This window comes from Triturus cristatus, chromosome 4_1, assembly GCF_964204655.1.
Source record: "Triturus cristatus chromosome 4_1, aTriCri1.1, whole genome shotgun sequence".
In the NCBI taxonomy this organism is placed as follows: domain Eukaryota; kingdom Metazoa; phylum Chordata; class Amphibia; order Caudata; family Salamandridae; genus Triturus; species Triturus cristatus.
In genome coordinates this window covers 232,440,092-232,455,090 of record NC_140585.1, presented here as the reverse complement: position 1 = coordinate 232,455,090, position 14,999 = coordinate 232,440,092, and the positions used below count along the sequence as shown (strand labels likewise).

Sequence of the window (14,999 nt, the reverse complement as noted above, 5' to 3'; positions counted from 1 at the left end):
ACTGTAAATGAAGTCATTTTTCATGATTTTGCATGATCACATGTTTGTAGCTGAACTAAAAGGCGTGCACTACTTACTTGACTTTCTTTTACAAAATTACACTTCCACCTGTTTTTTTAAAGGGAAGTTGAACTCAGTGCATTGCTCTATTTCCTGTTTGTTATGGAAATAGAATAAACAGGATAATTTGTCTTTGGATAGGTTTCCTTGACTTTCTTTTACAAAATTACACTTCCACCTTTTTTTTAAAGGGAAGTTGAACTCAGTGCATTGCTCTATTTCCTGTTCGGTATGGACATTGAATAAACAGGATAAGTTGTCTTTAGATAGGTATCCTGATATGATTTGCTATCATTTGTATTTTTAAAACATTTTTCTATGAGATAACAGTTTGAGATCTGCACACATGGGCAAACCTTCTGGCCCAAAATTACTCTGGGTTTGCACTACGTTTGTAGTGCAAACCTCATACAAACTATTACGCTGGGATTTACTATGCAATGCAAATCAGGATTTGTGTTGCATTGTTTAACAAAATACAAAGCTGCACTAGGCGCTGCTTTGCATTACTTCGTGTCAAGGGGGCGTTCCAGAGGTAGTACATGGGCATTCCCATGCAAATACCCATGGGTTTTTTGGCAAACCCCTATCTACAAGCAGTTGTAGACAACGATTTGCGCCAATATGTTATGCCTTCCTGAGGCAGGTGTAACAAGAACAAATACTTTTCTTTCTCCTCATTTCTCCTTCTTTTCATCTACTTTGCAGGTGTGATGCATTGTAGAGCACATATACAAGGCAGAGAAAGTGTTAAATTGTAGCTTTTGTGCTGCAAAAGTCTTTTTCTAGTACAAAAACAATGCCTTACTGAACACATTCACCCCTGCACTATGGGGCAGTGGTGAGTGTGCTAGCGCATTGCAGCCTAAAGTACGCCAGCATAGGTAGAGATAAAAACAGAGCCTTATTTTAGTGGATATGGCGCTGTACTTTTATCTCCCTTTCAGGCAACGCAGCAGCTTTCTGTGATTTTTTTTTCTTAATCTGAGACCTAGAGGGTAGGAACATTAATGATAATCTATTGCTGTAAAAGTACGATTCGAGAGCAGTGAATCTGATAAACATATTCTTATTTAAATGGTCTACATCCTGCCAGTTGTCTTTATTATGGCTGCTTTGTGACTGTAAGCGTATAGAAATTAAAAAAATGAGGATAATATAAATGTAGGGAGCATTATGGCTGGTAGTGCATCTCGGTGTGTAGTGCCTGCCACACTGTTGACTTTGATATGCGGCCAAATTGGCATATATATCACAGAAAACAATGCGTGAAAAAACTCTACCACGTTCATCTACTCTACCCGTATGGTATTAGTTACAATTAGGATCTCTCACTGATAGGCAGAGTCAGCAATATCAGTATACTGGCAAACTCTCACCTGCATTCTGATACGTCTGGTCCCTCATCAACTCCAGGCGTCCTGCTTCTTGGTGCTTTAATAGTCACTACCTGTGATTTCAGTCATGGCTTTCCCCCTGTGCCTGGATTACTGATCTCTGTGACTATAGCCCACTGATTCTGAGTGACCATCAAAGAGTGCACCACAACCTCATGCGCCCTATCAGTGTTAAGGAAGGGAGGCAGTATTATTATCGATCATTAAAGTACATCGTCCATCTGGCGTGATTTGAAATGGTAGTATTTTGATTAAAAATAGTTGGTTATAGTGTTGTTAAAAATAATTTTTGTAACCTGATTGTATCTCTGTTTATGTGGTGGAGTTGCTAATAATCATCTACTAATTGCAATCAACACTCATCTCCACCACATACAGCTTTGAAGAAACTTTTACCTGATTGGTTGCTGGCTTATATTTAAGTCCTGGCTTGTTCAAGATGGCCTCAATCTGAGCGTGGTTGTAGTTGGAAACTCCAATGGCCTTCACCATACCTGCATCCATCAACTCTTCCATGCCCTTCAAGAGGTCAAATGAGATGTAAGTGTCCACAAACCCCAACATATTGTAGAGAAGCAGCGATTTCATAGAGCACAGATGATGACCTGCCCACAGCCCCGTACAGAGCAGAATAGCCAGAGCCGCTTATTCCAGAAATGCACCCCAACCGTAATACAGTAACACAATCAGTAGAAAAGACTCCTAAGTACAACACATTTATTTACCTACATAGTCTGGAAAAAGAACCCAGTAAAAAAGACCAAGATTTCACAGGCAACAAATAATCCATGATCCCATCAAGCAACAAAGATACACAACTTAATAAAATACAAAGAATTCAAAAATAATCAGGGCAAAAACACCTATAATTCTCCCCACTCCCAAATATCTGCTGTAGCCTAAATGCCACACAATCTGAGACCTATTACCTTGCAATCCAAACCGCACAGAGAAACTTCACAATTGAGTACCATACAAGAAACAATGCAATTGCATACTGTACAAGAGCAGAACTACTTGGAGCACGGTTTTGAACATGCAATTTTACCCAAAATATAAAATGAAATTCCTTAAGATCAAAGTGTGCAGTTATGAGGTGACAACAATGGCTGGAGGAAAACCAAACAGCCAACGATTAGTGCTCACCAGTGAATGCTATCTGTTGATTATAACATGTGGCAAAAGAAATTTTTCATTCGAAACAAAACCAAACACATAACTTTTTTAGATGATTTATCCATACATTCTCAGAGGTCTATGTCTATTGACAGTATGACCAAAGTGTGCTTTCTATTGTAACACCAAACATAGGAAGAGGGCAAAATATAAAAATATCGAAGAGTGGACGCGAGTGGAACAGATGTCATGAAACAGCAAACAAATCATTCTTATAATAGGTCACTAAAGACATCCTCAGTTCATCCTTCACTGATGGTAGGACTCCTGTTGCAGCACAGCCTCCCCAATCTTACCTCCCAAGTCTCCAGAATGTTAGTGTTGCTCCTAATTAAATGCCCATTTTCATCAAGTGGGATCAGCTTGTCACCAGCCTGCCAAAGAAAAAAAAACATCTCACACAAGAACCTTTATGGGCACTTTCAAATGGCAAAAGCTTTAATGGTGACCACATGCAAAGCATAACAGCAATGTGGTGTATTTAGGGCAGTGTTGTTATGTTCATACTTTGCACAATAAGAAGTATAGAGTAACATTGACATAAAAATGCACCTTGAACCCAATCGGCCAGTGGATCAGGTACATATCAAGATAGTCCAGCTTCAGGGCATCCAGAGTTTTCTGACATCCAACCTTCACCATTGACTTCTCATGAAACGTGCACCACAGCTACAAGAGAAAATAGTTGTGTTATTGAAAGAATGAGTGTTCGCTCCAGGCTTCTGCAAGGTTAGAAACAACACATTAATTAAGTTCAATTCTAGCCCAAGTGAACAGTAATTGAAATGCATCACTATCTGGAATGTGTTCAGTGGGCCTGCTGGATGCTTCAATCTGAGCTCCAAGTGCAGCAGGGTGAGACAATTTCATGGACTGAGTCCAAGGACTGAGGAAGCTTGAAGAAACTATCCGTTTCCATCCCTCCTTAACAGGTTTGATGTCAGAAGCCCCAAAAGGAAGCAGCAACTGCCTTAGAAGACATCAGTTAACAGTGCACTCTACAGGACATCTTTCACAAGCAACAAACGGTGCATCAGTGCTGTAAAGATGCATAGTACGCACCACAAGAAGGGATTCACTTTAGACATATTCTGTTTAAGCGCCTTCCGGTGGCGAACCAATCAGTTTTCTCCACTACAAGCAAGGGATTAGGAGCCTCCAGGACACACCACTGTATCTAGATGCAAAATTACTAGTGAACAGTCCTGAGAATGACTTTAGACTGGTGGGATGGACAAACAAAACACATGAGTGCTTGATTTTCTGGTAGTAAAAGGAGACAACATATTGATGGGGGATTCCAGCAACACCCATTTGGAGATAAAGAATCACCTACTCACTTACTGGCCAGTAAAACTTCCATCAATAACCTCTGTAAATAATATAAAGTAAATACTAGTAAACCTACAGTTCACTTGTTATGTTTCTTAAACGTTTGTATCTTTCCACAGAATGTTCTGGATACCATGGTCCATATGTAAAGTGATCTTTCTGAGCATAACAACAAACAGGAGTCAACATGTTTTTTGCTTTCCAAGATGATATTCTTCAGGGCTAGAATATATTGTGTGATGTCTAATCATATATAACAGTGTTCCTATGTAGCCCAAAGGGAACAATTCATCTGTCACTGATTCACAAAGAGTCATAATATGTGTGACTAATTCTTGCGTATATGCTAGTGCTAGAAGCGTTCCATGGCCAGTTGTGATCGGAACCAGAACTCTTGGTGAATCATTGACTGATGAATTACTCTATTTGGGCTGCATTGGATACGTAAAGGCCACTGTAAGAAAAAAATAAGTACATGCATTCTAAAATATGCTTTTCTAGTACACTGACACTATACGTAGGTTTAACAAGACACATGGGAACTTTTCTGTATTGTTTTTTTACCTTCTTTTTCTTGCTCTCCACGGCTCCCCCTTCTACTCTGCGGTGACTCCCTCCTACCTGCTTCTTCTCTGCTACCCTGCTAGTTCTCAGTAAAAAATGAAAATATATTTTTAGACAGCCTAGCAGTCATGTGCTGCCCAGCTGCTCTGCTTTTGAAAAACACTTTTGTGCAGGCAGAAATATTTTTTAAAATGTACCACTTCAAGTGGCATCTGCAATCTTGGATCGTTCCCCCCCCCCCCCCCAAAAAATAGCATGCACACCAATCAATAGATGCATCACGCATGCATGTGTCTACTGAATTAACTTTGCCAGTGCTTGTTTACATTGTTAACTGTTACTCTATTGATTAATGCAATGTGAATTGTTACTCTAATGATTAATGTAATATGAGATCCATTCTCCTAATCTTCTTTAGACTTTAATATGCACTGACACTCCCAGGGTAGAGTGGCGCTACAAGCAAATGCAAAATAATATAAGCCATCAATGCATGCAGTCAGTCATGCGACCCTTAGCTTGTAATTGCCTCAGTGTTGAATCTAGGCACTATTTGCAAAGTGTGCTGCTCATTATAGGGCCCATGTCTTGCATTTAAACAAAATGCTAGTTCACAAGATCCTTCTCTTTCATTGCCAGAGCAGTGATCTACTTTTTCTCACCTTGAAATACAAGTGTCCATTTTTGTAATTCTGGTGCCTTGGTTTTTGCCCACTCATGACCACATTGCGATAACCTTTAATTTGGCAGTGTGTTGAGAATACACAGACTTCTAAAATAGCTGTTGTTTTCTATTTCTTATTTAATTAATACATTTGGGTATACAACTTCATGTCCTTCTCCAAGTGTGGAGAATCTAAATTATATTTGATCCAAAGTCTTGCCAACCCTTCGCTCAGGAGCTGTGTGCTGGAGACCTGCACCCACACCCTCTTAGTGCGTAGCCTACGTCTTTGCTGGGTAAAACGCCAAAGTACTCAAATTCAATGTTTTCCAGCACTTGTGCAAGCTATAATCTTTTTATTTTCCTGCTTATGCCATGCATCATGCAAGAATAGCAAATATTGGGACTGGGGCGTGGCTAAGGCGCCGTACAAGATGGCCGCCTAGGGAGTTTGTTCCGCCGCTTCAGGATGTCTTCGGGAGCAGCGAACATGTTTCTCCCGACGCGCTACGCTTCAAAGCTACCGCATTGTCAATCGGAGTAAAGGCTGCCTCCGGTGAGCAAATTTCCGTTTCTTCAGCGCTCCGCGCTTAAAGATTTCTTCAAAGACGCTTCGTCTCCCTCATAACGGCACCCATTTTGGGTACTCGTATTTCCTCTTCAGGACTTCAGCGCTTCCACAGGCATGCCCCTTACATGTTGTTTATACTGCTACTGCCTGGTTACCTCCTGGCTTTTTCACTGCCTGCCATGTGTTTAAGGAGGAATTCTTTTAGCTTTTCATGTGGCACCTTTTTTGTATGTCACCAAGCTCTTTCTGCCTTCTCAAGTGGACTTTCATTTTAAGGACGCATCTTCTCCGAGCTTGTTATTTGGTCATGCCTGTGTATTGGCAGTTTTGCGTCTTATTCTTCTACTCCTTCCACAATTTCATGGATTTTGATACCATTGTTGCTGTTTGCTCACTTCCTCAGGACTGTGTCTATTTTGATCATGTGCTGCGCAGCACGTAACTACATTTTTGTTATTTTTATGCCTTATATTGGTTTTTCGTCATTTTTGTGAGTGGTGCGTTGTTTCTTGTTAATAACCTCTTTTACATTGACTTTTTACCTCATTTGATTGCTTTGGTTCTCCTCTGTACCTTCATCTCCCACCACAAGATAGCACCAACCATTCTAAGTGCTGACAGAGGACTAATTATCTATGGGCAAACTGCGTAATACAAAGTTTGTCTTTGTTCCTTCAAAAAGTTCCTCTGCGGTTGCGTCTTCATTCTCCTCAGCATCAGCTTCCTCAGCATCAACCTCCTCTTCTAATACTGACCAAATGGCGGGAGTTTCCTCTAATCGTTCTTCTTCGACGCAGCCCACTCCCAACAAACCTTCTCCATCTACCACATCAACTAAATGTCTGAAACACAATCCTACATCTCCTGACAAACCACCATCTCCTATTTCTATGGAGCTACTTTTGGAGGAGATACGCGCATTGCGCCCGTTTGTAGAGGAGACCCATAGCAAAATGTTACTTCTTGAGGAGAAATGAGCGACTATGGATAACAAAGTGACGTCGGTGGAGCAGCAGGTTTCAGAACTTCAAGTTGCTTCCCGGCGCATCTTCTCTCTAGAGAAGTCGGTCCTAGCTCTTCAACAGCATACTGAGGATTTGGAAAACAGAAGTAGAAGGAATAACCTACGCATTTACGGACTACCGGAATCTTTGGAAGGGGACGATCCTGTGACGTTCTTCGCCTCCTTCCTTCCGAAACGTCTGGATATGCCAACTACCACCTCTCTCAGCATCCAACGAGCTCACAGACTTTGTCCTCGCTCCTCAGTTTCATTTAAACCACAAGGTGTCAACTCTTGGTGCTAGATATGGCTTATTTCACCCATGGATCGTCAAGGTCACGTACCAAAACCAAACATGGTCCTTTCAAGATCCTGCTGAACTTATAAACTTTATTCATATTCAGTCTAACGGTGGCATGGACACCTCTTCTTCTCCTAATGGTTGATCATCTCACTTTTTTGTTCCTTACAGGTTTTTAGTTATGGTTCTGCGTGCATTCTTATCTTGCCTATTGCAATTTTGCCTTTTGATGTTCTTTAATCAGTTTTAGTATGGTTCTTTCAATGTTCTCTTCCCCTTTTTTATGTTTGTTTTCTTTCTATTTCTTCATGTTTTATATGGGTTTGTTGTATATTTACTTTTGCACCTTTTTGTTGTTAATCGCTTCCTTTGTTCATCCATATAGATTGGTTGGTGTATCCCTTCATTTTATACGACTTTCCTTCTGCGTTTCGTCGTTCTGATGTGGTCCGGACTCCCAATTACAGAGTGGCTCGTCTTGTTGAGTGTCACCATCGCCCCACTGTTCTTTTTTATGTCCCCCTCAGGTATGTTCTTCTCAGTCATCCGTTTTGGATATGTACTGTCTCTTCTTGTACTTCTTTTTTCTTCTCCTTTTCCTCTTTTTTTTCCTTTACCTTTTACCTATCCTTCAAAGTCCCTTTTCTTCTGTCTCTCCCTATTCCTTTCTTTTTGTGCTCTTTCATTCCCCTCTCTATGCTTCTCATTTTGTTTTTTCAACTTTTTCTTTTTTCTCTTTTATTTATTGACATTTTCTTTTTCTTTTTTATTACTGTAATTTTTGTTTCTATTAAATTTGAACTGTTTTTAAATTCAAAGTTATCTCCTGGAATGTAAAAGGTTTTATCAACCCTATTAAGCGACAGAGAATCCTTTCCCACCTCGCTTCATATAACCCTGACATAGTCCTTTTACAGGAAACCCATCTCACAGAAGTCAAATCACTCAAATTGAAAAGAAGCTGGGTGGTTACAGTTTTATTCTTGCCATCTATTAATAAGAAAAATGGTGTTGCTGTTTTATGTCACAAGAAATTAAAATGTAAAGTTTTGTTTCAAGAAAATGATACTGAAGGTAGATGGATATTAACTAAGTTACTAATTAATTCTGTCTCTTTAGCTGTTTTTAATGTTTATGGTCCTACACAACCTGATTCTTCTTTGTGACCCTCTATTACGACAAAATGTATTCAATACCGAAATGACCTATTTATTTTAGTGGAGATTGTAACCAGATTGTAGACCCCTTTCTTGATCGCAAGTCCACTGTCCGTTCCATACCTCATAAGTCTCATAAACAATCCCTTGACACTCTCTGTCAATCTCACCTCATTGATTCTTGGAGACTCTCTCACCCTGATACTCTGGATTATTCTTTTTTCTCTCCTCCTCATGCATCTCTTTCTCGTCTTGATTATATTTTTCTCTCTCAATCTTTGTCTCAAAATTTACTTTCCTCTTCTATTGAACCCATAGTTATCTCGGACCATGTCCCTATTGTTACAGACCTTGATTTACTCCTTCCGCATCCGAAGTCTTCCCGTTGGCGCTTTAATAGCTCTCTTCTTACTGATCCTTATGTCTCTTCTTCTTTTGGCTCCTTTGCTAACAAATTCTTTCTCCTTAATAGTGACCCCAGTATGTCCCCCCATATTCTTTGGGATTCCTTTAAAGAAACTGCACAAGGGTTCATCATTGATTTTGTTTCTAAGTAAAATAAACACTCTCTTCAGAAGCGGAAATCTATATTGGCTCATATTAAACTTTTGGAGCATCAATTTTATACTTCCTCTACTAATTCTATTTAGCCAGACCTCATTCGAGCTAAACTCGAATTCAATAAATCTACTATTGACAATGCATCGTCAATACTTCTTCGCAGTAGTGCTCGTTATTATGGTGGTTGCAATAAAACTGGAAAGCTCTTGGCCAATTATCTCAAATCGCGTAAAGAACGTACCTTTATAGATTCTATCTACTCTTCGGATAACTCTTCTACATAAAGATCAAGAAATACTTGATCAATTTCACCTTTTTTATCAAAATCTTTATACGCCAGAATCTCCTCTTACTTCTTCTCTTGTTCAGTCCTATCTTGAGAAACTTCCCAGCCCCTCTAACTCTCTTCTTAACTTTTCCACTCTCGAAGCCAACCTCTCCCTTGGCGAACTCTTTACAGCTCTGACCACTCTCACTAAAGGAAAATCACCCGGTCCAGATGGTTTTCCAGTTGAATTCTATTTACATTTTTCCGATCTCTTACTTCCCAAATTATTATTGCTTTTCCAGTCAGTCTATTCTTCTGCTAAAGCAGAGGGCACTTTTCAGGAGGCTATTATTTGCCTCATTCCTAAAGAGGGCTGTGACCCCCAATTTTGTAAAAATTATCGTCCAATTTCTTTAGTCAATGTGGACTATAAACTTTTTGCTAAATTGCTGGCTTTGCGCTTAGATCCCCTTATGCCTCACCTTATCGGCAAAGAGTAATGTGGCTTTGTTAAAGGTAGACTTACCTCCGATAATTCTCGCCTTTTCCTCAATGTTTTAAATAAAGTTTCATCTCTTTCTATTCCTCTAGCTGCTATCTCTGTTGATGCAGAAAAAGCTTTTGACAGAGTTGATTGGTCTTCTTCACTATGTTGGCATGGTTTTGGTTCAAATTTTATATCCCTTATCTCCCTGCTGTATTCTTCCCCTAAAGCTTCGGTCCTTGTTAATGGTCATATTTCTTCCTATTTTCCTCTTCTACGGGGCGTTCGTCAAGGTTGTCCCTTATCCCTTCTTTTTGTTCTTGCCCTCGAACCCTTTCTGACCTCTATTCGTAACAATGACTCCATCTCTGGCTTCCCCTATGGTGATAACCAGTTGAAACTTTCTGTGTATGCAGATGATATTCTCTTATTCATTTCCGCTCCAGAAACATCTATTCCCCCTTTATTAGCTGAAGTTCACTCTTTTTCACAGGTTTCCGGGAAAAAAAAAAACTCAGATAAAACTGAAATTCTTCCTCTCACAAAATTATGTCTTCCCACCTCTTTTCCTCTACTGGATTCGCTTGGATAGTTCGAAAATTACATATTTAGGTATATGGTTTTCTAATTCCATTGCTTCCTCAATCAAATTAAATATGTCCGCAGCTCTATCCCGAATCGAAAAGTCTTTCTCCACTTGGAACCCTCTTTTTCTGTCTTGGTGGGGGCGGTTGGATTCGATCAAGATGATGATAGCCCTTGTTCTCATTTATATTTTCTCCATGCTTCCTGTTTACATTCCTGTGATCCACTTTAAACGTATTGATTCCTGCCTCTCTAGGTTTCTTTGGAATAACAAAAAATCCAGAATAGCCTTAGCTTCTCTTCGGAAAACCAAATCTATTGGTGGTGTTAATTTCCCAGAATTTCGTCTCTTCCACAAATCCTTCTCATTACGTCAAGCTTCCAGATGGCTTTCATCAATACCTTCTCCCCTCACTCCCCTTTGGCTCCTTATTGAACAAACATTATTGTCTCCCTTCTCTTTTGATGAGGTTATTCGCTTCTCTGCCAAAGCTCCCCACACGTCCTTTCCCTTATTCAGATATACCTCTTCCCTTTTAAATTCCTTGGTCCTCCTTAATACTATTACCCGTGAATCCCTCTTAAATACCCCCATCTGGCATAATTCGCTTATTCTCCTAAACAATAGACCCATCTTTTGGAAAACTTGGAGGTTAAGAGGTATTATGTGGGTTCATCAGCTCTTTGTTGGAATGTCAGCTTGCTCCTTTCCTCAATTTCAACTATTATTTCATTGCCCTCATTCCTTTCTACATAAATTCACCACTCTTATGGCAATTGTTCTCGATCTTTATTATTCCCTCCCTTCCTTACCTTCTTCTGTTACCCGGCACCCTCTTCTCACAATCCTTCTTACCCTTCCTAAATCTTCTCATATTTATAAATTCTTCTCATCTCCTAACCCTGATCATGTTAAGTCTAAATTGGAACTCTCTTGGGAGGCGGACTTGGGATGTGATTGGTCTGTTGCTCTTTGGGATACATTTTGGTCCAGGTCCTTCAAAATTTCTCTTTCTGCTTCTCTTACCCAATCTCTATTCTTTCTATATCACAGACTTTATCTTTCTCCGCATTCTCTATCCCATTTCTCTGCTTCCCCTGAGTCCAATTGCTGGACTTGTGGCTCTCCTAATTCTGATCTTCTTCATCTTTTCTTTCTCTGTTATACAGTTTCTCAATTCTGGGATAAAGTCTGGTTTTATGTCTCTCGTCTCTTTAATATTTCCCTTCCTTACTCTATACCTCTTCTATTTATGGGTAGCCTTTCTGATTCTTTAGATCTTCCCCCACATTCCCATGGTTTATGTGACCTAATGCTTGCTCTTGCATTTCAACACATTTCTTCTAACTGGAAATCTCTCACGAATGTCTCCATACAATGTTGGTGGAACTCTCTTTGTCACTTTCATAGACTTGATGTTGCCTTTGCCTCTTCCTGTAACCCAGCTCATAATAGAGATCTTTTCTGGTTGCCTCTTACCGCGTATTTGGACCGAATGGCTCTAAAGAAACCTTTGTATATTAATTCGGAAAATGTTAAACCTCCCAGAAGATTTCTGACTCTGTCCTTCTTTTTTCCTTTACATGATTCTTATGTTATATAATCTGATAGATTGAATATTGTGTATTGCCCTATTTATTGTATTCTGCTTATATATTTTGTTTCTTAGCTTTTTTATGGCAGTATCAATTATCCCCTCCCTTCCCCTCTTCCCTTCATATCTCTTCCTTCCCTTTTTCTCCCTATTCCCCTTTAAATAATTTCACAAATTGCTTTTATTTTTCATTATATGATATCAGCTTGGGTCTTTGTTTTAATATTATATTTGAATTTCTTTCTTTTTTCTGCTGACGTCTCTCTGTATTAACCTTTTGATCAATAAAGCTTTTCAAACAGAAAAAAAGAATAGCAAATATTGATTTCTAACCTACCTTGGATTTGAATGTCACACACACACACATTTGTGTGTGTGTATGTATCAGAGTTCTGCATTATCGTCCACTTCCACCATCGGTGCACATGCCCAGTGCACAATATATTTTGGCCCCATGTATCCCAAACCCCATATATTTTTTTTCAAAATTAAACTCAGGACAGAGGACTAAGTCCTGTGATGGCTGCCTACATCATTTTTCCCCATATTGCTGGCAGCCAATCAGTGGAAGATGATATCTCAGTTTGTTTTACCGCTCTAATAAAATAGGCCAAAAGAACTAATACTTGTGATATAGAACATGCGTTAAAGGGTGAGTTACCATTTTTTCTGCAACATTAGTTTAAATAAAAGTACTAAATGCTTGATTTGAATTTAGCGGAGTTTGTTTACCAGTGAGGGATGTGAGCCTACTGTAGTGGCATCTTCTTAATGATAGCAGATGGATGCACGATCCACTGTGCCTCCTCCTATGTCTCGGAAGGTGGAGAAGAAAAGAGGGAGTGTCAGTAGCTTCGTTCTTAGAAGAGAGGGCAGATTGGCCATCCATCCATCCATCCATCCATCCATCCATCCATCCATCCATCCATCCATCCATCCATCCATCCATCCATCCATCCATCCATCCATCCATCCAATCTATCCAATCTATCTAATCTATCAATCTATCTATCTATCTATATGTACAAGGTAATACATTTTTCCCTCATGTTAGTGCGTCCTCTCTTGTGAAGTTACAAAATACATTACATATATTCCAGATTAGCCATCCATTGTTATATATATGTTTTTCAGCTTTGGGTGCTTTTATATCACAAAGTGCAGTGGTATACAAATCAATTTTTGAAAAGGAGGTGTAAAGTATTAAAAATATTTCAGTTCACTACGAAATACGAATTTCATCATCATAATGACACCCGCCAAACCACTATGTACCGCTTCACCATTGTCAGTGCTACTAGGACTTTGTGGTGTGGAGGACTAAATTATGCAGCAAAAAATGCAATTTCTGTGGCACAATTTCTGGCAATAATATTTTCATCCATTTTTAGCTAGAAACAACCTTTTTGGGAAACCTGCAAAATATGAGGCAAATGCTGCAAATACATAATCATGCTGTGAACACTGCAGCCACAGAACTGCATGAATGCACTTACCTTCACCACTGTTTTTTGCTTTATCATCAATTTATTTTGAAAGGTAAGCCAAACCTAAACATTCTAATTCCAATCAGTGCCCATGGTTAGGTGAACTTTGAAGAAAACAGATTTGTCAACCTAATTACTCCCAAATAAAATGTGATATAAAAATACATAAAGTGTAATGTGAAATATGGTCCTCTACTGCAATCTCGGGGGTACATCTACAAACCAAAGGGTCTTAGGCCTCATGTGTCCAATTCTCACTGCTGCTTACAGTCCATAGGATTAGCAGATTAGGAGAATTTCAAAAAAATCTTTTGAATTGATGTTTTTGATGGGAAATATTTTCCTGAAAAGACTTTTCTTGGCACAAACAGTTCCTGGAAATGAGGAATGCCTACACCCCTTACACCTGGATCATTGGCATTAGGTGAGCATGGCAGTGTGCACAATGTATTACAACCAATTGTGAACTGCCACAAGTTTTAAACTTTGTTGGTGTTATTTGCAATTCCAATGCCTTTCCCTGATCATTCATGTGACAATCTCCAAAGAGTCACTGCAACACACTTAACTATTACCAACGCAATATTAAAGTATACATGTTTATGCTCTGAACACTTCAGAGTCGCTTCTGCAGGCATCAATGTGAATTTTCTGCCTAAGTAGCTCACCTCTGAGTCATGGGTGAGGGATTTCTGTCATTTTGCATAAGCAAGTCATTCTTCCACATTAAAAAGTGTGGCTATACGCGATGGTGGAAACATGTCTTGACGTGCTAAACAGGCACAATCGAAACCGTACATAAAGTGCTGACTTAGAAGTCATGGCCTGGGCAAAACGTAAACATATTCTAATGTCCCAAGAAAGGAATTTCTAAATGCAAATTAGCATTCATAAGTAATTGTATATGATCAACGTGTAGTTTCTATATACAAAATATAATTAAATTATATTGAACCCTTGGCTTGTGGTACATAGGTAACTTGAATGCAAACTAGCCTTCTCCCCCTGTTCTATGGCTGTGTATGTATTTATCCTCTCTGTGAAAACCTTTCAGCTAGTTACTGAGTAACCAGGTGTGTCAGTGTGTTGGCATCCAAAGGGTTAAAAAGTAATGTTTCGAAGCACCCTTTCTACCCATTCAAATGTTTTTCTAGAGGAATAGACATTGATTTTATTCGCTGTCACCTTAAAACAGGAAGGGGCATATTATCAAGACAGGCGATAAAATTATCGCCACTTTAGGGGCAGAAAACTGCAGCTAAAACTGCGCTAATGGGCTTGATAATATGCTCTATGGAATTCCAATTGAAGCTCAGGTTAGATGTCCTTCACATCTAACATGGGCTTCAATTGGAATTCTATAGAGCATATTATCAAGCCCATTATCGCCGTTTTAGTGGCAGTTTTCTGCCGCAAAAGCGGCCATAATTTTATCGCCTGTCTTGATAATATGCCCCGAAGTGTTCAGGGCCATACAATAACAACAATCCAGAAAATGTACTTCCAGCTCGCTCATTGTGAAAATAACGCACATGGAGGTAATACACCCCTGAAACAACCCTGCTGCTACAAGCTCCTATAAAAATGCTTTTCAAGGCCAAAGATTCCTTTCTTAGATAATAAAACACAATGTCTAGAATGCAACCACCCACAGGGCTGTTTACCTTCCCAAACTTTCTAACATTCTATGAAGACAACTAGGCCGTCTACAAGAACCAACGATATGCACATGTATTAGAGCAAGTGAAACTGAGCAGTTATTACAATTGTTGTTTTCATGGGGTGAACCAGCTG

At 39.4% G+C, this 14,999-nt stretch overlaps 1 protein-coding gene across 1 annotated transcript in view; it reads right to left on the bottom strand.

The window, feature by feature from the left end:
- The window catches only part of LOC146854171 (aldo-keto reductase family 1 member B1-like), a 150,023-nt gene that overhangs the window by 77,840 nt on the left and 57,184 nt on the right, over window positions 1-14,999 (bottom strand). Inside the window, exons 3-5 of the mRNA XM_085651945.1 lie at window positions 3,186-3,302; window positions 2,930-3,007; window positions 1,854-1,976 (exon numbers count right to left, since the gene is read on the bottom strand). Coding sequence (XP_085508071.1) covers window positions 1,854-1,976; window positions 2,930-3,007; window positions 3,186-3,302 — 318 coding nt within the window. The remainder of the gene's footprint in view (window positions 1-1,853; window positions 1,977-2,929; window positions 3,008-3,185; window positions 3,303-14,999) is intronic.